The sequence below is a fragment of the Camponotus floridanus genome, unplaced genomic scaffold (genome assembly GCF_003227725.1).
Source record: "Camponotus floridanus strain SB8 unplaced genomic scaffold, Cflo_v7.5 scaffold15, whole genome shotgun sequence".
Lineage (NCBI taxonomy): Eukaryota > Metazoa > Arthropoda > Insecta > Hymenoptera > Formicidae > Camponotus > Camponotus floridanus.
The window spans coordinates 10,781-38,206 of NW_020229270.1; the positions used below are offsets into that span (position 1 = coordinate 10,781).

Consider the following 27,426-nt stretch of genomic DNA (forward strand, 5'->3'; position numbering starts at 1 on the left):
ATATCTCAAACTTTCTCCTCCTCTTTCTCTCTCTCTCTCTCTCTCTCTCTCTCTCTCTCTGAGTGATTTGAATATCTATACTCAAGAGAACAAATGTCCATAGAAAATATTTCGAAGGACTCCATAGGAAAGAATAAGCATGACAAATGATGATAATCCCTATGATTTTAACACCAAGGAATGTACAATAAACCATAATAATCCAAGAACTCGAAGAAGAAAATAATAGATAATAGAAATAAATAATAGAAATGCATAATGATTGGAAATGATTAGAAATTAAAAGACAGTATGAATACAATCTATTTATTAATAGTAATACTATTTTGTAATTGATTCCTCTCATTATTTTGTACTTAAAAGCATTAAGGTAAGATAATCGAAAAATGAATTTTACTAGATATTTTATGTAAAATTAAGAAATGATTTCAACCCTCATAACTCGAAAAGTACTCAATGAAAAAATATTTTATTATAGTGTTTTGGAAATCTCTCGAGATAAGCTACAAGAATATTTCATGAGAAAATGTAGGTTCCATTATATTCTTAATATATTTTATTTTTCATAATACAATATATATTATACATTGCACTTTTAAAATCTTATAATATCTATAATACTACAATATCATCATAGAAAAAAGTTAAAAAATTATTTATGTATTTTAAAATACATATATTATAAATCATAAATTTTATTGTACACACTACTGATCAGAAAGTACTTGGTGCATAATAGCGATATCAGTTGGATAATTTTTTGCCAAATTTTTAGTTGGTACGTAATGAGTGCCTTCGAAATGAGAAAAATATCGTCCTATCTCTACATTATTTATCCATTTTGGTGGACATCTTGACACAGTATCTAAAATAAAAAAAATATATTTTATATATATTTATGTGGATGTATAAAGAGATGAAAAATCATATAAAATATATATAATTTATAAGAGAGAATGTTATTAATAATATCTTATACACACCTTGTGGTGCATAACATACTATATTATTTTCTGCAAGAATTATATAGTGCGGTTGATAGATAAAGCTGGAATTGTCCGATTTACAAGTATAACATTTGCAGAAGCACATATGCCGAGTTTCACAGCATTCGCTGAGATGTGGAGCTACAGATTTTAATTTTTTTTGTACGAACGCAGCTTTACATTTGTAATTCCACCCAATTATCACACCAGTATGAGGATTACATTTCTCAGTCGAAGGTAAATATGGTTTCGGTGAATGCGTTACGGTCATGCCAATCGTATATTTAATTTCTTTCTCTCTTATTTCTTGATTTCTTAAGATATTAGATGTATCCTGTATATAACAAATATCATAATGATAAAATTTAAATAATACTTTTTGAAGTATTTTTAAAAGCAATTATTGTAATGTGACTTAAATTATATAGATAGTTATCATTATATATTGACATCTAAACTACTCACATGCATACATATACATATACATATACATGTACATATACATATACATATATATTATAGTATATTATATACAACGATATATTATATATACTACCTTTATTAAATTTATAAAATTCCTGTATTCATATTCGATATTTATATCCTCAATAAAAATTCTTAAACATCGCCATGAAAAATTTATCAAGTTATTGACCTTCCAATTGTGAAGTATATCATATTGATTCATCAATTCACAGAAATTACGCGGAAACGCACCTATCATCTTTTGTATTTGCTGAAAAACAATAGACACATAAACAATTAAATATTTCATTTATAAAAAAGGAAATAAAAGGAACTTTACTTATTGCTTATAAAATATTGACTCATTGACTAATACGTATATTATTTACAAGAGTTATAATTTATTATTATCTTCATCAATTATTTCTTATTAAAATTAATAAAAAAACTATATATATATAAACTGCTTACCGATATATCATATAATGAATTCAGTGGATGAGCAAAGTAACAATTCTTTCTAGCAATGTTCAACGGATATTGTAAGGATTTATCCTTCATATAAAAATAGTTTACCAAATGATGACCTACTGTATAACTAAAAATAATTAAAAAATAATTATATATACATATATTTATCTCAGATAGATTGAAAAGCTCTCAAGTTAAAATTGTATACTAACTATTTTGGTTCCCATATGATTGCCATTATAAAATCATCCTTCTTATCCTGTCTATAGTTTAAAAAACAGAGTAAACCAAGTCTTCTAGCTATGCAATGATATGCAATAGGCAGAAGACATCCTTGAAAATATTTTAGAACCTGTATCATTAAATTTTATTAGAAAAATTATCTTGAACATTTGTATGGTATAAAACAGTTATGTTTGTGCAATGCATAACAAAATATTATTATAATTTAATATAATATAAAATAACTTACATAATTTATATATTTATTTTTGACATCTAATGTTACTAATAATTGATGTAATTGATAAACGCCTAATTCGGAAAACATAATTTCTTCAAGAATATACATAATTTGTTTCAATTCTGTTGGTTTCCAGAAGTTATCGTCGATGTTATTTTCTCTCCAAAAAGTAAATTGCACAGATGGAATCGAGAATACAGAATGTTTAGGATATTTATCTTTTAGACGGGATAATACTTCTTGCACAATATCATTTAACCATGTATCAATGATTGAATAAGTTACGTAAGGTTGAAAATATTGTGCGATGATTGTAATTTGCTTTTCCAAAAGCAGTTTTTCCGTTGGCATGAATATAAACATGTTTTGTTTGTATATTAATCGATACTGTTTTAGCCAATGATAAATTAAGCCAAAATTATATATAACTGTTAAATTGGAATCGTGCCTGAAAAAAATTTACATATTAATTGTACAATATATATTTACTTTAATTTATAACGTTAACGGCAATTTGGTTTATTAAATTTTACCGTAATAGTGATTGTGTTGAAATCATTCTATTTATTTCATTCAATACAAAACGGTAACTTATAGAATCTCCAGCTATGGAACGCAGAATACTATTCAATTCCATTATTTTGGTATTTTTGTATAAATTATTGTGAGATATTAATGATACGTAATACTGCAATTTTTCTCTACATTTTACACTTTTTTCTAAATGATTAATAATTTCCTTCAATTTCTCTTTGTCAGTCTGTCCTGTTTGCCTTCTTTTCAAAAAAGAGAATCTAAAATTAAAAAATAAATTTTCCAATAATATGTTAAACAACAAATATCAGCAATAAATTATAGACAATATATTTTTTAACATATATATTTTTAATTATACGCGCGCACACACACATACACACATATATACACACACACACACATTTATATTCAGAAAAAATTAAAGAAATTAATAATGTTATAGATTTTTCTATTTAATTAAGAAATATATGTAAAGGAAATACATATAGAGGAGGAGAGTCATTTAGCGCGTTTTTTATTTCCCACAGAATTTTCAAAAAACAATTTTTTTGATATTGTATGATCGTAAAGAGTGTTAAAAATAACCATTAGAAAATTATAAAAACCATTCTAAATAATCATGAGAAAAAAATTCCAGCCATAAAACCAAAATTAAATTCCCCCCGATATTTTTCTCGTCTACATCTCTTCAGGGAGGTAAAGAGGGATTTTATAGTATTCTTGAAAATGAGAATTTATATCTTGGTAAATGCACCAAGTAAAATATATGCATATTGTCGTGTTTTAATTTTCGCGAATAATTATTCTAAAAAAAAAAGAGAAAAAAAAGAAAAATTACGCATTACCATCCGCGGTGGCTCTTAATCGTTCTTTTCTAGTGTATCGTGTTGCCAAAATTAAATATTAGTTTAAATATATCTATGATATCTAAGTCTTTTTCACGATTAATAAGTGACTAATAAAATATTATCGCTTATATATTATGCTCTGCTATCATATATTAATATATGAATATGTATAATATATGTAATATATATAATTTTAGATTATAATATATATTATCCTTAAGGTAAAGATAAAAACAGTTTGTAATGAAAAAATTAATTTTTTATTATTCTTGATATATAACCATAAAAAATAGTGATTATATGTATGTATGGAATATTAGTTAGAGATTTAAGTTTCTACCGGCTATGATCATTAAAGAATTTTATTATTTTGTTTAATTTATTAACTTTTTATTTTGTTTTTCAGATTTTTTATTTTAAGTTTTTTGGACATAGTAATCACTGAGTTATCTTCTAAGGATTTTCTAATAATAATTACATATAATTCGATAATTCTTCGTCCTCTGTCTAACAAGATTGATCATGGGTAACATTTATACAATTTTTAAAATCTCGTTATGGTCTGTAATGAACATTATAATTGTATCTGAAGTAAAGGGACATTATAGGGACTTAAATCTGGAAACAACTAATAGTATTTTATATATATGATCATATTTATTATAGTCACTTACATATATATATTAAGAATGATAAAAAATTATTTTTTTTTCATTATGAGCTGTATTTATCTTTATCTTGAAGATGATATTTTCAGATAGCAAGATAACATCAAAAGACACCTTAGCGTACATACTATGACGTTAATATGATAGCTTAGCTGTCCTTAGACGTTATCTATTTTGGTATCATCTTCAAGATAAAGATAAATACAACTCATAATGAAAAAAAATAATTTTTTATTATTCTTAACATAGGTGACCGTAATAAATAGGTGAATATACATATATAAAAAATAAAATTAATTACTATTAGTTGTTTTCAGATTTAAGCCCCTACTCTGCGATGATAGCTAAGCTATAATGATATACAATAATTAATATTAGTCTTATAGTTCGAATTTTTTTTTTCATCTGATGCTTATTTCTAATGATCATACAATATGAAAAAATTATTTTTTTTTGGAAATCCAATGGAAGGTAAAAAAATGTGGTAATTTTCCTCTTTTTTTTTATTCAAATTGTAATGATTACAATAGTAATAAATAGTAATAAATAGTAATCTGCACATATAAATACAATGTATCGAGATGCATTTGTTGCGATAATCTCGCGTCATTTAAATTTGTTATTTTATATCATATTTGAATAAGAAATCAAGTGGAAAATTATATTTATAACTATTGTAATTGTATTGTAGAGATATTTAGACTTTACACATGTCATTAAGGTAAAAATAAAAACTGATAGAAAATTTAGAATAAAATAATATTTAATTTATACAATCTTCAAATTTGATTGCATGTACTTTATACATATAAAAATCATAAAATTTGAATAGAAAATTTCAAGAATAAAATACGGTCATATATTATGAGTTCCAGAATATATATTTATATTATATATTATGAAAATTAACTAGAATATTATATAAATAAATCTTGAAATATATAAAATATTCTTGAAACTAATAAATGTAAAAGAAATATCTTTATGAATATTATGATAAATAAAAACATTTATGAGTAATTGCATTATTAAAAGTTTTAAAATTAAAATATAACAAATTATGACAGCACTTTCATTAGCTTTATCTTTTATATTTTTATATTTATTATACAAATCTTTTCTAGATCTTTTTCATTACATAATTGAAATAATTTTAAAATATTAAAAAGATATATATACAATAGCTCAATATACAACAAAGTAGATAGGCATAATATAGATTAATAAGACAATAACGTAATAATTTTAACCTTTTTACTATTGTTTTACAGAGGATGAACTTCGTTCGATTAAAATCGACCAAATATATGAGATAAATATAAAAAAATTTATTAAAAAAAGATTTATAAATACAAACGTACCTCTGATAAAATTTCTTTTCCCAAAATTTGTGACTAAATGTTATCTGCTGTAATCGATTGCACGTAGATTTAAAATTCTCGATATCCTCCAAGCTGATGTCTTTGGCCTCCAAAATTAATGTAATTATTTCATCGGGCAACTGTTTTATCGTAGCCATCATAAAAAATTCACGAAAAATTCACGAATTTACAAAAAATTAACGATGTTATATTTTCTTTCGCACTAATTTCGTTTATATATTTGTATATATATATAACTAATATGTATCACGAATGTGAGCGTATAAATTTTACTCCTGCTTGTAGCACAGTCCCAAAGCGTCTACAACATGCACCTCGGTCAACGTAGTTTAGACTAAAGAATGCATTTTGTGTAGGAATGACTCATAGCGTTTGGTTTCAGTAAGGGATAAAAGGAACATCCAACTCCGTCCTGATTGGTCAAAAAATTCAGAGGAGTAGGCATGATAATTCTTTGGAAAAAGTTTCTTTTCAGTTATTTCAGTTATTTCTTAAGATTTATGATTTTGGTCTTATGGTAATGATTTTGGTCTTATGATGGGTCTAATGGTCTTATTCAAATGTTATATTTAATGGAATTGTTTGTTCTTTTGACCGTTATTTATATATGTACTGCGATCATTTTTCATACTAGCATTATGATCTTATCAAAATTTCTTGCATTTTAATTTTTATTATTCTTATATTTTATTATATAATTAATTATTTAAGAAAAATTAAAGAAACTAATAAATGAATCATCGCGCAATATGCGAGGATTACAAGGAACCGTCGAAATAAACTAATAAGTAAGTATTCGCAGCTTGGCTGTGCACAGTAAATTCTATGATAAAAGTTTCCAATTTTAGTTTACGAATATAGGAACATTGAAATCTATATTTTCAATCTTTTTTTATTCTTATCTTATCTTCCTCTTCAATACAAATAGAAGAAAAAACAACATTATCTTTTATGTACAAATACAGCAAATACTTCGTTGATTTATAGGTTTTAAAAGATTTTTTATTTGAAAGAGAGAAAGAGAGAAAGAGAGAGAGAGGCGGGAGAGAGGAGAGAGAGAGAGGAGGGAGAGAGAGAGAGGGGGGATCTTTTTATTATTATTAACCATCGAATTTTTCTAATATCCGTACAAAAGAGTTATTCATTTTCGTCTTGAAATGTTCTAACGAATCTGTTAGAAATAAGAGAAAGTATGGTAGTTTTAAGTATATGACATTCTATATATATAATACATGGTATTTCCTTTTACCTCGACGCGAAAACAATGGAATGTAATGGGACATTTTCATGTCAAAGCACGTTGTGGATTTGTATAATGAATAGAACTGTTTGGGGCATGTGTCTCCAGATTACTGCAGAATGCAGCATTGTAGTCTTTCCCAGGTAGCACATATTCGTTTCAAAAACGTTTCACAAATGTTTCTTCGAAACGTTTTATAATCGACTCTTGAAAACGTTTCTGATTTGTTAAAATGTCCACTTGAAGAACGTTAAGAAATACGTTTTTTTTCTAATAAAAAAAATGTTTAAAAAATGTTTAAAATACGTTTAAAATACATTTTTTTTCTTTTATTCGTAAAACATTTGGTTTTTACGGAATTAATAAAGAATGCATTCATACACATTCTCTAAAAATGAATCAGTATACTGAAAACAGTAAATAGAGTTACTGATATAGTTGATATGCAGTTATAAGTTATTATAGCACAGTGAATCGATAATATTTTACTAAAAAAATTAACATTGATTGTTTTAATTAGTAATATTAATTTATCTACTTCATATAAAACTAAAAATTTTATTTATATTTACATGCATATTAGAACATGAATGTTAAATAGATGATAATTTATTTTACACATCTTTAATATACAAATGAACAGATCATTTTTGTTTATTCGCCGGACATGTCCGACTTATAAAATCGATTTTATATCTGAAATTCCTCTATTAAGATTCTATCAAAAATTAAATCGAAGTGATATTTTTAATTTTATCTGTCGTCTTTTGAAAGCTTTATATAATCCTCATGATTAAAACTTAAGTACGAAAAAAATAGCCGGTCGTAGCGGTAAACAAACGAACTAGAAAGCGATTACTGATTTTGTGGTAAAATTTTACTTTCACTGACTATAATTAATAAGATATAAGATAAAGTAACAAAAAAGGAGCGTTTCTACTAGAGATCAATGAAATACTGATTCTTAGTGATCTTATTCATATATTTGTAAATAGAAATTAATATAGTTTTCATAATAATTATATATGTATGTATATATATATATATATATATATATATATATATTGTATGTATGTATGTATATGTATATGTATGTACATATGTATATATAAGTTAAAATTAATTTGAAATTAATAAAAATTAGTTTTTATTTTGTCTATACAAACGTAAAAAATACATTTTTTTAACTATGGTTTTAAATTCGTTTCTATAGGAACGTTTCTTATTAATGCTTTATGGTTAAAAAATATTAGATACATTTAAGAAACGTATATAAAACGACCGTGTGCTACCTGGGTTTTGTTTGGCTTTGTGCCTATTGCGAAATTATATATTATTATTCTATATTCTTTAACAATAATATTAAACTCACATTGAAGATAAACCATTTTTTAGTCCATTCGCTTATATTAAATAAATTTCTAATATAAATAAATTTTATAATTTCTCTCTCTCTCTCTCTCTCTCTCTTTCTGTTATTAATATTACCTGATATTACTTATTATCTGATATTACATATTAATTAGAAAATATAATATACAGAAATTTGTAGTAATTTAGTAGCTTTATTTGAGTTAAAATAAAGTTACATTTAATATTTAATGATCGTGAAATCGAACGAAATTTGTAGTAATTTAGTAGCTTTATTTGAGTTAAAATAAAGTTACATTTAATATTTAATGATCGTGAAATCGAACGATCGTTACCAAATGAGCGTAAATTTCACGCTCTTTTGCTGGTAATTATCCATTCAATTTTCAATAAAGAAATATATTTCTTAGTAATGGAAGAACATGTTTTCTGACGTGAATATCAATTTCGTAAATTGAAAATAATGACGAGGGATAATTGTCTTTGATTTAATACTGAAATCATTGTTATTGGAAATAGTCCGGAAGATCCAGGATTCGTTCTTGCCTACAGTGAAGTTCCCGAGGTTCAATGGATCACTTAACTTTTCATCGCAGATTGATCTTACGAAATTTGATGTAGAAACAAGATATTAATCGTTCTCCATTTTTAAGATCGCTCCTCTTTTTATCGGATTATCGGTATGTCACTCACGTATCTGCAATGGAATATTCTGAATATTATATCGATCTGAATATTATATCGATTATATCGATTATATATATTATATCGATTTATTTATTCGTCGCGTTTTCTCGCGAATTTTAAATCGCGATTTATTTAGTAATTTAATTGTTGATTTCAAAGTTTATTCTATCTTTTGAATATTTTCGTTGATAATCTATACAAAATGCGCCAATAATGCAAATACTTTCTTTTACAATCGAAGAAACGATCAATTTTATTAATGATTCTTTTGATCGTGATTATTTACGTTATACATATAAAATTTATTAAATTCTATTATCGCATATCTATTATTATAATAATAAATGTCGCTTAATTAATCTTCGCTGATCAGTCTCGTCTGGACTATGTAAAAATTTTTAGTAAATTTTATATTATACGTATATTTAGAACATTTCCGTGTAATAAATTATTTTGTATTAAATTTCGAATTATATTTTATATTAAATTTGTATTATATTTTGTCATATATTTTGTAATATGTATTTAGCATAAAAATATTATGCATAAAAATATTATATTAAGCATAAAAATATTATGCATAAAAATATTATATTAAGCATAAAAATATTATGTTGGTATGAAAAAAAATTATAATAAAAATATATATAAATAATGTTAGCTGTATTAAAATGGAATATATGAATTCTTTATATTTTATATAAAGGAAGAGACTTAAAATATTTTGCAACATCTATATTTTTCGAGTCTTAATTATAAAATACTTCAGAAGAATCAATAATTAAAAAAATGATTGATAAATATCAAAGATAAGTTTACTGCTAATTAAGAAGATTTATAGAAATACGGTTAAAAATGTTTTAATTCCACAGCAGGCATTTTGTGTTTTGTAAATAAAAAAATATAAATATGACAATGAATATAGAAAAATATTGATTTCATCTTTGAATATTACAGTATCTTTTGCGATCGAATAATTTATTTAATATCAATTTACATACATAAGTATCTTGTTATATAGCACTAATGATACCGGCATTTCGTGCACATATCACGGAACAAAACCAGAAATTGTGCACGTTATATATTACCCTCTGAGAACATTCATGGACTTTGGCTTTGTAGTTCACGTCTACGTTTTCAATGTTCATAGAGGGAGTATCGCTTTCAGGGATCACCTAAAAGCAGGCCATGACATCTCTCAGTCTTCTCTCTGCGTACAGGAAGTCGGACGCCACTCTCTCTAATTTCGAGAGACGACTTTTCCTTCAAAATCGTGGTGTCGAAAGGTACGTATCGGCCGGCGATGTCATGTTTCTCGAATCTGTCCGCATCTAGCTCAGCGTTGAAATACGCGTCCTGCGAAACATAATTTCTCAAACAGAAAGTTTCGAACTGCAAGCTAGGCGTGATAAATGTAGCGTCCATTCGCGATAATTGACGCAAAATCACGAGAGAAATACGGCATGGCGGATCGCTGCTGATCGTCATACTTGTCGCGGAGAGCTATCTCGAATTGTGATCGATTTGTCTGTGATTTCAGGACGCAATGGGTCGTTACTCCCACGAACCGGTCAATCAGACCAAGTCGTGCAAGGCACGCGGTTCCAATCTTCGCGTGCACTTTAAGGTAAATATTTTTCTCCTGGTCTTTTTGAAGGAACATAACCTCTCAAGAAAGATCTGTGTTTACAGCCGATATTTCTCTCTTGTGTTGCAGAACACTCATGAGACAGCTCGTGCTATCAAAAATATGGCTCTGCGAAGAGCGCAGAAATACCTGAAAAATGTCGTTGAACATAAAGAGTGTGTTCCTTTTCGTAGGTTCAATGGTGGTGTTGGTAGATGTGCGCAAGCCAAACAATTTGGCACTACGCAAGGTATCTAGTTTCTGTGTACATTATTTTTAGGTCAATATATATAATTGACCAAGTGCTTGAGCTATCAGAAAGTAAATTTAAAATATATTTATAGCAGTTTTGTTATTATTTTAGGTCGTTGGCCTAAAAAGTCTGCAGAGTTTCTGCTGCAGCTTCTGAAAAATGCAGAAAGTAATGCAGATTATAAGGGACTTGATGTAGATCGTCTTGTAGTTGAGCATATTCAGGTCAATCATGCGCCTTGCCTTCGCAGAAGGACATATAGAGCTCATGGTCGTATAAATCGTAAGTGCCTTACATAAAAAAATTTATTCCATCGAAATGCATATTATTGTTATGATTTGTAATATTTATAGCTTACATGAGCTCGCCTTGTCACATTGAAGTGATATTAACAGAGAAGGAGGATGTTGTTGCGAAAGCCACGGAAGAAGAGCCATCAAAGAAGAAGCTTAGCAAGAAAAAGCTTGCTAGACAAAAGGAGAAAATGATGAGGGAATAATTTCATACTTTATGTGGACACGTTAAATAATTGAAAAAAATGAAGAATTTTACTTCATATATTGTCTTTTTATTTACTTCCTATTCTAAAGAGCAATATGCTCTAGGTGTATTTAATTGCACTGTATGTATATATTTGCTATAGTTTTCACTTATGATATAAAAAAAGAAAATTAGGGAAGTATATAAAAAGCATACATATTTCTCAAAGGATATCTCGTTTTTTCTTTCATGTTTGCTTTTAAATTACTTTAAACATGCTCAATATATATCAAATGTGCTATCACAATTAAATAGGTAAATTTATATTGCTTACTGAATTTTTATATAAATATCTTCAATATATACACGGAGAAAATAAAAATTATAATTTTCCTAATTGTGAAACAAATCACGATATTTTTATTTAATATTATACATGTATTGTGTTTTCTTACAAAGTATTGTAATTGTTCAAATATTTTAATGCACAAACGAAGATGTATAATTCACCATTTTTATAGTAAAAATATCCTAATATTACATTACAGCTTTACAAAAAAATGTAAAAGAGAATGCATTTTTCATGTAATTTATACAATTTTCTTCGTGTATATAGATGGACACAAAAATTATATGATATATTAGTTCATTATATATCATTTAATTCATATTTTAATTACTTTAAATTCAATATGATTATATAATATATATTTATATATATATATATATAAAATTCTACTAAAATCTAATTCTGTTACATCTTTCTTATACTGATTAGCATCTTAGATGCTACGCTCATATTTTACTATTTCACTGCTATTGTTCCGCTTAAAAAAATTTTTTTATCTAATAAGAGTAATTACAAACAATAGAGATTCTGAGATTTTCAACACTTCAAAAAATGAGAATATTTTCGCGATATTTTTATTTTATATAATACTATAATTTAATCGTCAAGATCCTTTAAAATTCAATGCGACGCTTTTGTACTCGAAAGAAATAAATGATTGTAGACTGATGGATATACTTCTACTAGGGTCAGGAAAGTGGTTCGCGTGTTGTGTTTGGTAAGAATAAACACAGTAAGCCTCCTCCTGCGAAAAATAAAGTATGTAGAATTAGAAAATTTAAAAATAAGAAATTAATATAAAAGGAAATGTATATATAGACGTATTTACCAATCAGGAGAGCAGCCACTATAAAAGTCGGTGCCGGACAATACATGTCCAAGAGTTGGGCTATAACAATATTACCAATTATCCCGCCAAGGCGAGCGGCGACCATTGATATGGCGATTCCGGTTGCACGCAGTTGCGTAGGGAATACCTCAGTAATGAGACAATCCAGAGCCGCATTACCGCAACTTATTGCTCCGCTAAAGATTGCTGATACGATCAAATTCTGATACTTGTCGTATACGAAATATAAACCGATCGAGCAAAGTCCCGATGAGAATGTACTAAACACTGCAAAGAAGTACATAGATTGTTATATTCATTAATATATGATAATATAAAACAAATATCTAAAAAATACTCAATATAAAATATCGTACTTTTTTCGCAATAAAAATTATATAATGAAATTATATAAAATTATTATATAATAAAATAATTATATAATAAAATTATATAAAATTATTATATAATAAAATTATATAATAAATTTATATAAATAAAAATAATATTCTTATTGTATCTATATATTTTTTAAATACCTAGAAAAAATTTACGTCCAAGGCGATCCATCCCCAGGACAGCGATGATATTGGCAGGTATAGCGGATGCCACCGTGATAAGGGATTCCATAAAGACGGACGTTCCGATTTTATCGGAGCAAACGTTCTCGATGCTATGTGAACCCTTATTAACGACATAGTCGGTGACCTGGCATATCGAAGCTACTACGCCCGGTTGATCACGATGAAATTCGTCGAAACGATTGAACAGTTCCGGGAACCACATCATGAGACCGTAATAACCGATATGAAAAGTGAAATTAATAACGATCGATATTATCGTGAAGCGAAGAATAGGCGTTACAAATAGCTGTCTGCTATTCTCCACAATGTCACTCAGCATAGTTTTGCACTTGCTCTTTTCCTCGATTTCGTCTTTCACCGGATTCGATTCTTGAAAGTCATCAAGAATCAGTTCTCTTACCTGTAAAAATGTGAAAAATTACGTTACAAATATTTTATGCATGGATTCGATAAAAATTGATTTTACTATCTTCATGCAATTATACATTAAATCGCCTAATTACCATGTAGGTATCCTGTGGTTTGCCGGTATTAATGGCATATATTTTGCGAAAAATCTCGAGCGCCTCCTCATACTTTCCGGAGGACAAGAGATACTTGGGAGATTCGGGAAGTAACAAAAGCAGCCCCGTCACGACGAACGACGGAACAGCGCAGATCAACAGGAAGATTCGCCAAGAATTGTAGGTGAACGTTGGACTCGTGAAACCCATCTCTCTAGGAATGATCAACCACGCCAAACCTATGAATGCAAAGCAGATAAATCAATGTATATATATGAAAGACAATATTATTTAACATTAAATTATTAATATATAATTAAATTAATATTTAATTAAATTAATATTTAATTAAATTAATATTGAATATAATTATATAAAACTTACCGGCCACGAAAAGATTTCCCAACGTCCAGAATGCCGCCATGAAAGACAGCATGGAGCCGCGTTTGGACTTTGGCTGAAATTCAGCAAAGTACGACCAGATGACCGGTCCGCTTCCTCCCAGCCTAGAACGTTACTAAATTATTTAATCTTTTCATTGCTGAGAGATCACTGCGTGATCAGATCTAGCTACGTCGTGCTAGCTAACGATTGTCATCGCGTCGTGGACTTTTGATACTTACGCCGCACCGTTCAGGAAACGGAACAACATGAAGAGTTCGTACGTTTGGCTGAAACTAGAAGCGACGATGCACAGGGCGTTCATGAATGAGATGGCGACCAGGACTTTCCGACGACCGAGAGCGTCCGCTACGGAACCCCATGCGTACGCCCCGGCCATCATCCCGATGAAAATAATCGAGTTGAGCCATCCCTTCGCTTGGGTGTTGAGCTTCAGATCACATTGTGCACTCGGCAGGATGAAGGACATGGAAATCACGTCCATCTCCTCGCTCGTGCTGACGAAGCCGCATACCGCGAGCAGGAAGTAATGAAACTTGCCATATTCTATAAAGAGATATAATAAGTAATGATAAGAAGATTTTTTTAAACAACCATTAATGTCTTTAATCGTCGGAATAAACTCACCGCTTAATTCGATGGCTTTCTCGAAATCAGCTTGAACATAGGATCCCTTCTCTGGATCGAGAGTCTTGCCTTTTAATCCGATACCTATAATTCCAATGCAGATAATAAATAATATAATTAATAATATAATAATATAATTAATAATATATATAAAATATTAATATATATATATATTTTATATATATTATTAATATTATTATTATTATTTTAATATTAATTTATTTTATAAATTTATTAATTTATTTTAATATTATTTTAACTATATAAATTTTAAATTAATATTATATTATTAATATAATTTTATATATATTATTATATATATATATATATATATATATATTATTAATTTATTAATTTATAAATCGCGAACTCAGCTTATGATTATAAAAATACATGATCTTTAGGATTTACAACTTACGGGCAAGTTCGAGGTCCTTGGAACCGCAACCGTTTAGGCGCTCGTCTTTTACATCACACTCTGCGATATAAAAATTGAAATTTGTGAAAAAGTGACCGAAAGAATTTTAGTAAGGGAAAGAGAGCTATACTTACTAATACTGCGCTTTGTGTCGGGTTCACCTTCTACCATTCTACGATGTCGGCGCGTGTGGGTGAAGCTGCCTTGGTTAACAAAATCAGATATCGAGCTCTCGCGTTCGACAGGATACTCGGTCGACTATCAAGCTGGTGTAATTGTTACGGATCGGTAAGTCTGGGCGAAGTCTTCCTGTTGAATCTGCGCTGATCTGCTGCTCGTCGGCGGGGCTGGGTTTTGCGCTCGCTCGTAAACTGAAACAGATCGAATGGAACTTGTTAAGGAGAAGTGATAAAGTTCGATTTTGTCATACATTGCATCGATTGTGTCTGTATCAAAATTTCGTTTTTATCGTTTCTACACCGTTCAACGATTCACTCACTTGATCACAGAGATCGGAGAAGCGCGGATGAAATTATATGAATTCATCTAGCACGTCGAATGTATGTGTGATGCAATATTCCTAAAGTACTAGTCGTTAGTTCGGCACAGTGGATTGACATTTCCTCGCGTATGAACCTATAATTTCGCGATGAAACGCTATCGCGTGTTGTCGTTAATGCGAATTCGAGCGAGATTAGCCAGTAATTGGATTAATAGTGGAACAGAGCCTTCCCAGGTAGCACATATTTGTTTCAAAAAGGTCTCACGAATGTTTCTTCCAAGCGTTTTATAACCGACTATTGAAAATGTTTCTGATTGGTTAAAATGTCGATCTCAATAACGTTGAAAGATATGTTTTTTTCTGATAAAAAAACGTTTAAAAAACGTTTAAAATATGTTAAACGTTTTTGATATGTGTTTAAAACACGTTTTTTTCATGTTAAACGTTTGTTTTCTCATGGAATTAATAAAATAAATCCATTCATACACTCTTTAAAAGTGAATCAGTATTTTATCAATGAAAAATAGTAAATTGAGTCACTGATACAGCAGTTATCAATTATTATAGCACTGTAAATCAATAATATTTCACTGAAAGAATTAATAACATTAACTGTTTTAATCAGATTATCTACCTTGTATAAAATTAAAAATTTTATTTATATTTACATGCATATTTAACATGAATCTTAAATAGATAATAATTTATTTTACTTAAATAGATAATGAACGGATCATTTTCGTTCTTTTAACCACACATTTACTTGTCTGACTTACAAAATCGATTTAATATCTGAAGTTCCTCTGTGAGATTGTATCAGAAATTAAATCGAAGTAATATTTTTAATTTTACCTGTCGTCTTTTGCAAGCTATATAGTGCTTATGATCTAAATCTTAAGTACGAAAAAAATAACTTACCGTAGCAGTAAATGAACCAATTAGCGATTACTGATTTTATAGTGAAATTTTACTTCCACTGACTATAATTAGTAAGATATAAGATAAAGTAACAAAAAATAAGCGTTTTTACTGGAGACCAATGAAATACTTCTTAGTAATCTTATTTATATATTTATAAATAGAAATTAATAAAGTTTTCGTAATAATTATACATATATGTATATGAATATGTACGTATATATGTACATATAATTTGAAATTAATTAAAAATTAATTTTTATTTTGTTTATAGAAACGTGAAAAATTTCTTTAACTAACTGGTAAAAACGTTTCTTATTATTCTTTTATGATTAAAAAACATTGGATACGATTAAGAAACGTTCGTATAAAACGAACGTGTGCTACCTGGGTTGAGATCCGAATAATAACCTAGCATACGTCTCAAGATTATTGGCTGCCTTTTCATTTTGCGCACACACACAGATAGTCTTTTTCCCCATTATTTTTAAGGCCAATATTATCAAATATATATCGCTGCGCGTTTAAAAAATAATACATTAAATAATATTTTTTTTAAAACTTATTAAGTACATTTTTCCCTCTATATTTTTGTACGTTTGAAATATGAGATATATAAAATCCGCGTATTATATAATTTATATTTGCGTTACTTTTTACTCTGTGATAATCGAACAATGTATTATTACATCGGGCATATTAATCGTGATTATCACCTTCGAAGCGTAACTTCGGGATCCTTGATATACTCGGGAAAAACATTGAACGTATTTTACATTTATACTGTGTTTCGCGATCATTTTAATTATTACTAGTTCCCACAATTCTATTATGAACAGCTTACAAATCATTGTACGTAATATCTTTCGCGTTCTAATTCTCGCTCGGTATCATTAGCTATCGACGTTACTAATCATTAACTATATCGACGAAGTAATCGTAGCACATACACGCAGACACACACACACACAAGTAAAATATTATAAGCTTAAACAAATTATCGTCGTGAATAGCAAGAATGAAGTAGCAATTTCTCTGAAGCAACATAATACTAATACTATAAGAACACAACAAAATAAAATAATTATTTTAAAAAACAGAGTACTTTAATTTTTTATTTACATAGAAGAAGAATGATGAAAAATAATTAATTAGTTACATATCTGTCATCTGAATCATTTCAAGGATAGATTATGCAGTAGTCATGATTCAATTTGAAAACAAAAAAAGAATCTCCGACCGTGACAGGACTCGAACCTGCAATCTTCGGATCCGAAGTCCGACGCCTTATCCGTTAGGCCACACGGTCTTGTTGAAGGGTAGTTTCTCAAGGGAAGTATTTCACCACTCGAGAGACAATTTACCCTCTGTTATTATCGATTTATCTCGGAGGTTTAATAAAACCTGATGCATATATTTTTTTTATGTTTTATATATTAAAAATAATAAATTTTCAAGTATGAAGAGTAGAAATAATATGTCAGATACGTAATATATTTGTTGATAATTGTGTATATATAGTGTAATTTAATTTTATATGTATATATATATTTTATATATAATATATGATATATATATTTTTATGTATATAATATATATATATATATATATATATATATACATATATATATATATATATTTATATATAATATTATATATATATATATATATATATATATATAATTTATTGATATATTTTTATTATTTTCTGGTTATATTATACGCTATAAATAAATACGATAAATAAATACGACTAACAATTATTCAACAATCTATATATTTAATAATATTGCATTTAGAGGACTTTATTAAGAAGCTTGCCTGGTCATTTATCGCCGGTACTGAAAAGAAGAGAAGCTTAACGATATAATTGAGAGGGGGACGTTTCGCGGTTTAACACCACTCTAGAAAACGACACGACATCCTGTACCAAATACTCGCTAATGAACGAATATCACGCGCGTCCCTTTACGACGCGACACAAAATCGGTTCATTTACGATTAAATTTGTGAACTTGAGCACACTTGTTCCATCCGGAAATTTTAAAACTTCTAAATTATGAAAGTGGCTCTATTTTTCAATAAAGTATCTAATATTCAGTAAATAAAAGAAATTCTCTGAAAATTATTCTTTTGTAATTGATTGACTGCAAAAAAATTATTATATATGTACAACTATTAAGAGAATGGCATGAAGTGGAATGTGTCGACACAATCGAGATGCATAATTTATATTTAAATGCAAAAACATTTATGCAAAAACGTACATCCGTCGAACTTTAAGACAGATTCTTAGCTAACTTGCAGTTAGCGGTTAATTTTTTTTTACAAATATCGAGAGAATAAATGTCATTACTTCTTGCAACTTTCTATTTTCTTGCATCATACATCATTTACTTAAACCTCAAAATAAGATTCTATCAATAGAAAAATTTAGTTTTATTATCCATTTGGCTATTTAAAATATAGTTTGTGAAAAAACTTTTTTAATCTTACATATAATTCTAAAAATATTTATACCTCAATATGCATTATATTTTTGTTGAATAAACACACTCAAGTTAAAAAAATTTATCATGAAAAATATATTATATCATAGATATAAATATAAATTGCAATTATAAATGATTGCGAACATAAAATTGCGATAGTTTTTATGTTGTATTTACAAGCGATTAAACACATATATGTAAAATGTGACAATTATTCTATTAAATATTATTTTTACACTATTACTTCAACTTTATTAAGCATTTTATTTTTTAATTTATTTTTTAATTGTTATTGCAATGTGAAAGTCAAAATGTAGTTGAAGATTTTGAATATTTAAACAGTCAATACTAATTATAAAATCGTAAGAAAGGTCAATTATAACATTACATAAACAATGTCCGAGTTAACATTATCAGCATTGTTCATTAACGAGTTAAATGTTAAATGTTATATCAATATTTATGCACGTCATTGAAATGGAATGTAAATTTCATAATTGCAAATATCTTGAGAAATAATAACGATAAATTAATCGCCATCGATCCATCTGTAGATCTTTCGATTGTAGATCCTTTTCTGGATTTAATGAAATAATACGCATTTTATTTTTTCAATAGGTAAGGCTTTTTCCATTTCCATGTTTTGCAGTGTTAGAAATAAAATCGGGAAATACGTTATTTCCTGTAATATTAATGGTGAAAATGTTTCTATGACTTAACACTTGTACAAACGTCTGTCTTAATAAAAACACAAATAAAACAATTTCGTACACGCGCCTTAGCGACGATCGCATGTGATGTTGAAGAGACGATGCTAATGATACGCGAAGAGGATACGAGGTCGTGTCATTCTATAGAGAGCTCGAATTGGCGCGCTTGTTAAAGGGTTCTTTACTGAAAGGTCAAATGATTTGTAATTACTGCTAACTTCAATATCGAAAATATCATAATCGATCTAACATTGCCAATGATGTTTTGAAGTTGCAAAAAAATGCGTAGAATGTTGGAAATCATGATATCATGCACGTTAGACGATGACGCAAAATAAAGATTAGAATAGATATAGTGGAAATTTACAATTCGATGTTACAGATTGATGCATTTGCTCTTCGAGTGCTTTCGACTTACTTTGATACGGCGTTTCTTAATAAAATCCTGCGCGTGTATTCTTTCTGTAAATGCATGTGGTGCACAAAATGCTTTTCTGCGAAGAACGTTTTCTATCTCGAAAACGGTTTTTCTCGGTGTGTTTAACGATTTAAATCCCTCGCAAGATGATTCCTTTCGTGAATGCTGAATCCGCGATACGTATTACAATCACAATTCTCGCGAATTTCCGCTGCGTTTCGTGCGTAGAACAATATCTTATCTCATTCAACTATCTCTCGAGGAAACTTACTAGGACCGATCGCCAACATCTCGGTGTCTTCAGCAATGTATCATAGCGCACGTTTGCTTTCTGCGTGTCGTCTTTACGGAAATTATCGAGCGACGTAGCTTGCTGGCAAATATACGCGCCAACTCCAAATATGTGTTGAATATGGCACAAATGTGACAACATGGACAATAGTTTGACAGGCGAATACCCGGGATTCGAGCCTACATCGACGATTCAGCAAGATGCACTCCACGAAAATCGCGTGAGCTCGAGATTTTGATTCTGACTAGTTTTATCGTTGTATCAAGTACGAGTCGCAAGTCGGCATTTAATGATGCTGGACCTACGATGCTTGCGGACGAAATGAGTGTCTGAGCATTGAAACGTTAAAAGAGAGCTACCTGCCACCTCCCACTAATATGAACCAATATACTCTTCAGTGGTAGAGTGACCACTGTACGTATGATTTCAACTGTAAATTACACTTGGAGGGGCAAATGAGTGATATACGTGCAAGAATAAACGTAGTCTTCTGCGAGTATGAATTCGTGAGACGTGAAAATTTTTCAAACAAATTTATTTGCATAACCAACTAATAGCGATGTATTTAAAAATTATGCAATACTAATATACATAATTGACGTTTATTGAGAAGTAAACTATAATAGCCATAAATATATATCGACCTCATTATCGTGATTGGAACAAGGATTATTCCTTGATAGAGAAGGTTCAAAGATCGATATAAAAATATTGAAACTCAATATTTATATGATCAAAGATTTTACGAGAAAATGTAAAATCAAGCTGAAAGAGAAATGAAAAATAATACGCGTGAACATGTTACACGAGTATCATTAATCACGAAAAAAAATTTACAGAATAAATTACATGAAAATATATTCCCTTTTGAAATATTTATTGTAAGGTTGGAAAATAACGATATTAAGATATTTATATATTATAGAAATTGTAAATTTACATTTGTTTTATTCTTTATTATACATTTGTATCAAAAAATATATATTTAAATAATTACAATATTTTTTGTAATATGTATATTAATAATTATTATTGAATATAAACGTTGTGATTTTTCTTATATGTTAGTGTGTTCCACGGAAATTTTATTGCAACTTTTATTGTAATAATTTCTCCGCGTATATACATGCGTGCATCAAACGAACGCGATTCATCAAACGAATGATTGTCCATCCCTTGGACAGCGCGCAAACGATATTAAGATCCTCGAAAGCAGTTTCAACCGGTTACGTAAACGTAAACGAATAAACTGAGACAGCAGTTTCAACCGGTTACAAAAGAAATAAAGTGTCTCCGCCGCATCGTCGCCCCAGAGTCACATGACGTGATTCTTCGGCGCTGCAACAATGTTTACCAGACCATTTTTAGATTTTTATGCTAAATGGAGCAGATTATTTTACCTCGTCACAAATTATCAATGCAAATGAAGCCTTCGATTGCGGCCTCCGAAGCTACAAGTAGCTAGGATAATACATACTGTCAATATTTTCGAATTGGTCAACAGGCTTGGCGTCTCCTTTACCATTTATTTATTTTACCAGTAAAAACAATTTCATTGAAAAAGAGTGTTTGCACTTCAATATATTAGTGGTCTCGATCATGCTTTATTCTCCAAAGTCTAATATAAATTGTATGTGCATTGGGATTTAAGATTCAAAAAATTTGTATCTCTTTATTTTAAGAGAAAAATGAAATATTAATTAAGGATTTAAATATTTAGAGACTTATGTGAGAGATATAAATTTCAGATAATAACTTCTATATTCTAATTTATATTTGTCATAATGTTTTATGATAAAGAAATTACATTTAATGAGAAATAAATTACATTTAATGATAAATAAATTAGATTTAATGACAAATAGATTAGATCTTATGACAAATAAATTAGATATTAATATTTTCATCATAATCATGATAAAGAAAAAAACATATTACAAAAAATATATAAAAAATTCTGAATAAGATAATGAATAAAAAAGTTCTGAATAAAATAATGAATAAAATAGTGAATAATTATAAAATTTTCTCAGCATTATATTTTACAAATTAATATTTTTAGTTAGGGTTCTTGTTCAAATAATGAGATATGTATATAAAAGATTCAATTACACCTAATATTTCGTTAATTTCATCATTCACTAACATATCTACTCTACATGATACTCTTAAAATTAATAATAACGATTTTGTGAAACAAGTAACTTACGAACTGTGGGTTGCCAAGCTTCCTTGTGAAGTGTTCGCCCGAATTGGGGAACTACCAAAGTGAAACGAGAAATCACAAAGCTTATATAGTTACTAAGACACATCGAGATCCCCCACTCTGATTGTAGATATACAGCAAAGTGATCTCTATCACGCGTAGCTTCAGACATATATTGGAAATAAGGGCATAGAGAAAAAAACATATTTCAGCTCGGACGTTTCGAATCCTCGACATCGATGAAGGGTGCACTCACGGATTGCATCGGTCATGTAAAGGGTATCGCTATCTTCGAAAAGAAGAATCATATTCTAAATTCATCGATCAGATGTCATCAAATCGTCTTCGATGAAATCTGGTGCGAATTATTCATTATTCTGCATGATATCATTTCGTCGTGTCTTGTCCCATTCCGATTGACACAACATGCGTTACAACCCGCGTACGCATATGTCAGTGCGTGACGACCCGTGTTAACGCCTGATTTCGCATTTCCATTCGCGTTCATCTTGTTGCGCAATCTTTGCATCTCGAGAAGACATCCCATGATCACGGCTCTCTTGATTCGATTGTTGTCGCGATAGATTACAACGATAGGCACCATAAGTGCCAACGATACCGAATTATATGTGTATTCAGCTAAATATTGTATTTCGATAAATTAGCACTTTTGATTAGTAAATTAACATCTTCATTTGCTTTGCTAAATCTTCTGTATGCACTTTGAATAATCGATGCCTTCCATCCCAAGACTGAATCTCAATCATACTATTCCCTGGTATCACTTCTTAAGACATCTTATCTAAAATTTCGTTTTATAGCATTCGTCGCGATTAACAAATAATGAGGAGATACAAAGAATATATAATATAATACACAGAAAAGAGAGTTATTTACGCAGAAGATTTTACGCACTTTTGCACATATGAACGGAATGTATTATAATAATTAACCGAAGATTATTCATTGTTATTAAATGCACATCATACATGTACGTCGCACAATATTATTTTCGTGTTTGTCGATTCTCGAATGAATTGTACTATCAGTTAACTTGCCAAAAATAGCAAAACTGAAATAAATCAATGATAACGCTCGAGTAAGCAATTGCATCTTGTATTTACTTTAAATATCAGATTCATTAATAATACTTGACGTTTATATTGCACATGTCATTGTACATTATACGTTTTCACACAACATGTAAGCTTTATATTTATACTCAAATTAAAAGGAGTATTTCCCCGATATTTACGTTATATGAATTGCAATGTTTATTGATCGTTTCTTGATCTTGTCCCGTTGCAAATCTTATTCATTATTCTTATAAAATATTCAAAACATAAATGTTACAATTGATTTATAGGTTCAATTAAAGAATGATGCGAGCCAAACAACTATCAGGAAAATATATAATCGTTAATTGCGCAGTAGCGGTATTAATCATTTATGTTTACCGGACTTAAAAACATGTATGTTGATACGAAAGATTCACATACGATTCGATGGAAACGTGCGATAATTGCGTGAATGTTTGCTGGAAATTTTACCACAGGATTTAAATGGCGTCGAATGAAAAAAACACAGCTTCTTGACTTACTCTTTGCATTGCGTGAATCATCCTTTCATAACCGCGATTAAAATAGAAAAATTTACATAAAGTTTGTTTGTCTAATTAGAATTTTAAGGGATTTTATAGTACTTTGATTAAAAATTTTTTGATTTAGAATTTGATTTAAAATTTACTTTTTCGATCGAATGAATTTGTCAAGCTTGACAAACTCGCAAAAACAACGAGAATATGATGCGTTCTCTTATCGAACAATTTCAGATCAAAATTAAATATATCATCGATTTACAAAGTGCTCCTGAAAATTATTGCATCACGATATTGCACTATTTATCATTGACGTCACGTGTCGATTGATATACGACGATAACGTAATCGATTGTACATGTGTCTTGTTTCTCGTCGTTAGAAAATATTACAAGAGCATATGCATATAAATTATCGGATTACCTGCTACATATTTATCTTCTCTTAAATTTAATGCGCACTTTTTCTACTCTTTGGTTTTTATGATTTTTTTCCCATTTATGTATCTCGTTGCAACATCTCGAAAAAAAAATATCAATATATGTCGATAATGTTTGTACAAATTTGAATTTGCAATGTAAAAACAGCTACGTGACGTTATATAATAGGTGATATATTATGCATACGTGCAATTAACAACGTTTGTCCTTGTGTCGAATACACTTACGGATGTAGCGCGAGTACGATGCATTTATCATTAGACTGATATCGTTTTCCTATCTGAAAATTCGTGCAAAAATAGATGACAGTTCTGTCATGCGCGAATGAATTTATCATAAAACATCTGAGATATCTTTCATGTAAATGTTAACTAATTAATTAACAGTATTATATATCCCCATATCTGAATTAATCAATGCATGATCTAGTTAAATGTAACTGCGCTTTTTTCTTGTTAAAGTATTAATTCTAAAATACGGAACGCTTTTTTTTTGTTAAAGTATCCATTCTAAAATACGGAGCGAATCGTTGTACAACTCTCATTCCGGTGTCGTAAATTTAAAAAAGCCACGTGATCGATAAAGCGATCATATATCTATCAAAGTTTGTCTCCGAAGACACACTGCGATATCGCTATCTCTAATGTTCTAGCACAAACTCCGAGAAGATGAAAGGAAAACTATAATCTCGTGACAGAGAATCCCTGAAATATATATATATATATATATGTATACAGGGTGTCAGGGCAATCTCTTCCCAAAAAAAGCTCTTGTAGCTCTTATCTCGAGAGCTTTATAAAACACTATAATAAGTATTTTTACATCGAGTACTTTTCGAATTATGAGGCTTGAAATAATCTCTTAATTTTACATAAACCATAAAGTATCTAGTAAAATATTCATTTTTCGATTATCTTAGCTTAATACTTTTATGTACAAAATAATGAGAGGAATTAGTTGGTGTAAAGAAAACACATAATTGTTTCGAAGAAAATATATATAATTTGCAATTAACAATTACATATTTTTTTTTTCAAAACAATTGTGTTTTCTTAAGAGTTTTTTTTAGAAAAAGATTGCTCTGACACCTGTATATATCATATACATATGTGCCTTGCTGTTCCGTGCATATATTCCGTGCTGTCATTGTACGCGTATAAATGTGCAAGACAAATTATACGTGCATACGATACGCAGCTCGTGCTGTACGCAATGACTCATCCAGAATGCTGACGTCATCATCGGCGTGCTCGAGGGGTAATCAACCGGCAAACAATGCAAAAACGTGTTGCGGATTGAGCGAGCGCCGCGTAGTGCCCGACCGTACCATCGTAGGTATTAACGTTATCCAAGAGTGTAGGTGCGGAGAGAGAGAAAGAGCGAGAGAGAGAGAGGAAATTCCCGACTCTCTCGCCGAAGGAACGCAATCGCGAGAGATGATCGGCTCGCGGAATCTAGAGGACTCGAAAGAAGCTTGCCTTCGCTCGCCCATTAAACGACCCGGCATCATTAATCTTCATTCTCTCGAATTTTATCCTTCAATTTCACGCTCCTTTCATAAATTAAGCGATTGTCTCCAAATTGCCAATATTTGGACCACTGACAACTTTCCAGATGGACTGATTTACCGTTTAACTTTTACCCTTATAAATAGAGTCCATAGGCCTGTTGCTCAATATTTTTCTAACTTGATATTGGACTTCATTTTCGGTTTCAAATAGAATTTATGAGGTAGATAGAATTTATGAGTAGATTATGAATATGCAAGTTTCCAGATGGATCGAGTTATTGTTTCAAAAAAAATGATCGGCAAAATAAATATTTTTTATAAGAAAAAACTTTAAAATGATAAATTTTATTTTAAGCCGAATAAAGTCCAATCTCAAGTCGGAGAAAATCTTGACCAACAAATCTAGAGATATTTTTATCCGCATTCTTTAGATTTGATATTTAAATTACCTTCTCCGCGAAATTACCTTGCTTAGCGAAGAATGCAATGTTGAAGGTCTCTTAATTAAAATCATTATTCTCTACTTTTCTACTGCTTAAAAAAATGTTAATTTTCCGTCGTAAAATTAAAAATTGTGATAATTAAAAATAAAAAATATCAAGAGATTATCAAAGATATAATTAAGAGAATATCGCTATTAATGAACGACATACTTTTATTTGAAAATTTGAAATATATTGTGAAAGTCGCTTCTTCGAGAAACACAAAAACAAATTTTGTTTAATTAAAATTTTCAGACTAATTTTGATTGCTAGTATTATATAATTCCATACTTTTTTTGAAGCAAAAATCGATTGTACATTTATTCAAGAATCTGTGTTTCTAAAATATATATTTCCAATTTCAAAACAGTCTAAACTTCGTTGCAAAATACCTACAAAACGACGTATAGATAACAGACTCACCTAATCATAATATCTCGAAACGAAACGATGTCGAACCAGCGGAAGCTCATTCAACAAAGAGGAAACGACCCGACTTGAACCCTTTGAACACCTTATCCACCGCGGGACCTGTCACTTCTATTTTCTATTACACGGTATATCAAACACGCGTGACTTGGCGATGCATCCATAGAGACATAACTAAATCACAGAGAGGTCAGTCCGCGGTGAGTATGTGTCTGCCAATCTGTTAGCAGGGTTAGT

General features: G+C 29.3%; 3 protein-coding genes and 1 non-coding gene across 7 annotated transcripts; 1 reads left to right on the forward strand and 3 right to left on the reverse strand.

Annotated features, from left to right (window-relative positions):
* Positions 1-700: 700 nt before the first annotated feature.
* LOC112637276 (F-box only protein 21-like) lies at positions 701-2,230 on the reverse strand. Its single transcript, XM_025406650.1, has 5 exons — positions 2,135-2,230; positions 1,923-2,049; positions 1,543-1,722; positions 984-1,320; positions 701-865 (listed from the first exon to the last, which is right to left on the reverse strand). The coding sequence occupies exons 1-5, from the start codon at positions 2,158-2,160 to the stop codon at positions 708-710; spliced, it is 828 nt and encodes a 275-aa protein (XP_025262435.1). The 5' UTR covers positions 2,161-2,230; the 3' UTR covers positions 701-707.
* Positions 2,231-10,322: 8,092 nt separating this feature from the next.
* Positions 10,323-11,557, forward strand: LOC105250490 (60S ribosomal protein L17). Its single transcript, XM_011256630.2, has 5 exons — positions 10,323-10,407; positions 10,662-10,748; positions 10,839-10,998; positions 11,113-11,283; positions 11,355-11,557. The coding sequence occupies exons 2-5, from the start codon at positions 10,668-10,670 to the stop codon at positions 11,498-11,500; spliced, it is 558 nt and encodes a 185-aa protein (XP_011254932.1). The 5' UTR covers positions 10,323-10,407; positions 10,662-10,667; the 3' UTR covers positions 11,501-11,557.
* A 650-nt stretch (positions 11,558-12,207) lies between these two features.
* On the reverse strand, positions 12,208-27,367 carry LOC105250489 (synaptic vesicle glycoprotein 2B). 4 transcript variants are annotated; one of them, XM_011256627.3, is made up of 10 exons: positions 27,184-27,367; positions 15,328-15,564; positions 15,194-15,253; positions 14,776-14,859; positions 14,370-14,694; positions 14,131-14,252; positions 13,747-13,985; positions 13,199-13,643; positions 12,660-12,947; positions 12,208-12,575 (listed from the first exon to the last, which is right to left on the reverse strand). In XM_011256627.3, the coding sequence occupies exons 2-10, from the start codon at positions 15,362-15,364 to the stop codon at positions 12,520-12,522; spliced, it is 1,656 nt and encodes a 551-aa protein (XP_011254929.1). In that variant the 5' UTR covers positions 15,365-15,564; positions 27,184-27,367; the 3' UTR covers positions 12,208-12,519. The 4 variants fall into 4 exon arrangements, with proteins under 4 accessions (XP_011254929.1, XP_011254928.1, XP_011254930.1 ...); XM_011256626.3 differs by lacking the exon at positions 27,184-27,367 and adding an exon at positions 22,735-22,929; XM_011256628.3 differs by lacking the exon at positions 27,184-27,367 and adding an exon at positions 20,505-20,866.
* On the reverse strand, positions 17,850-17,922 carry Trnar-ucg. The gene has a single exon. It is a non-coding gene; the product is annotated as a tRNA-Arg (tRNA).
* Positions 27,368-27,426: the final 59 nt, after the last annotated feature.

Excerpts from the sequence above, each read along its gene's own strand:
- LOC105250490 (XM_011256630.2), top strand. The coding sequence starts at position 10,668 with ATGGGTCGTTACTCCCACGAACCGGTCAATCAGACCAAGTCGTGCAAG. Across the intron at positions 10,749-10,838 it reads ATCTTCGCGTGCACTTTAAG|AACACTCATGAGACAGCTCG; the intron begins GTAAATATTTTT and ends CTTGTGTTGCAG. Across the intron at positions 11,284-11,354 it reads AGCTCATGGTCGTATAAATC|CTTACATGAGCTCGCCTTGT; the intron begins GTAAGTGCCTTA and ends TAATATTTATAG.
- LOC112637276 (XM_025406650.1), bottom strand. The coding sequence starts at position 2,160 with ATGGCAATCATATGGGAACCAAAATA. Across the intron at positions 2,050-2,134 it reads ATCATATGGGAACCAAAATA|TTATACAGTAGGTCATCATT; the intron begins GTTAGTATACAA and ends AATTATTTTTAG. Across the intron at positions 1,723-1,922 it reads ATTCATTATATGATATATCG|CAAATACAAAAGATGATAGG; the intron begins GTAAGCAGTTTA and ends ATTGTTTTTCAG.
- LOC105250489 (XM_011256627.3), bottom strand. The coding sequence starts at position 15,364 with ATGGTAGAAGGTGAACCCGACACAAAGCGCAGTATTA. Across the intron at positions 14,860-15,193 it reads CAAGGACCTCGAACTTGCCC|GTATCGGATTAAAAGGCAAG; the intron begins GTAAGTTGTAAA and ends TTGGAATTATAG. Across the intron at positions 14,695-14,775 it reads GAAAGCCATCGAATTAAGCG|AATATGGCAAGTTTCATTAC; the intron begins GTGAGTTTATTC and ends ATCTCTTTATAG.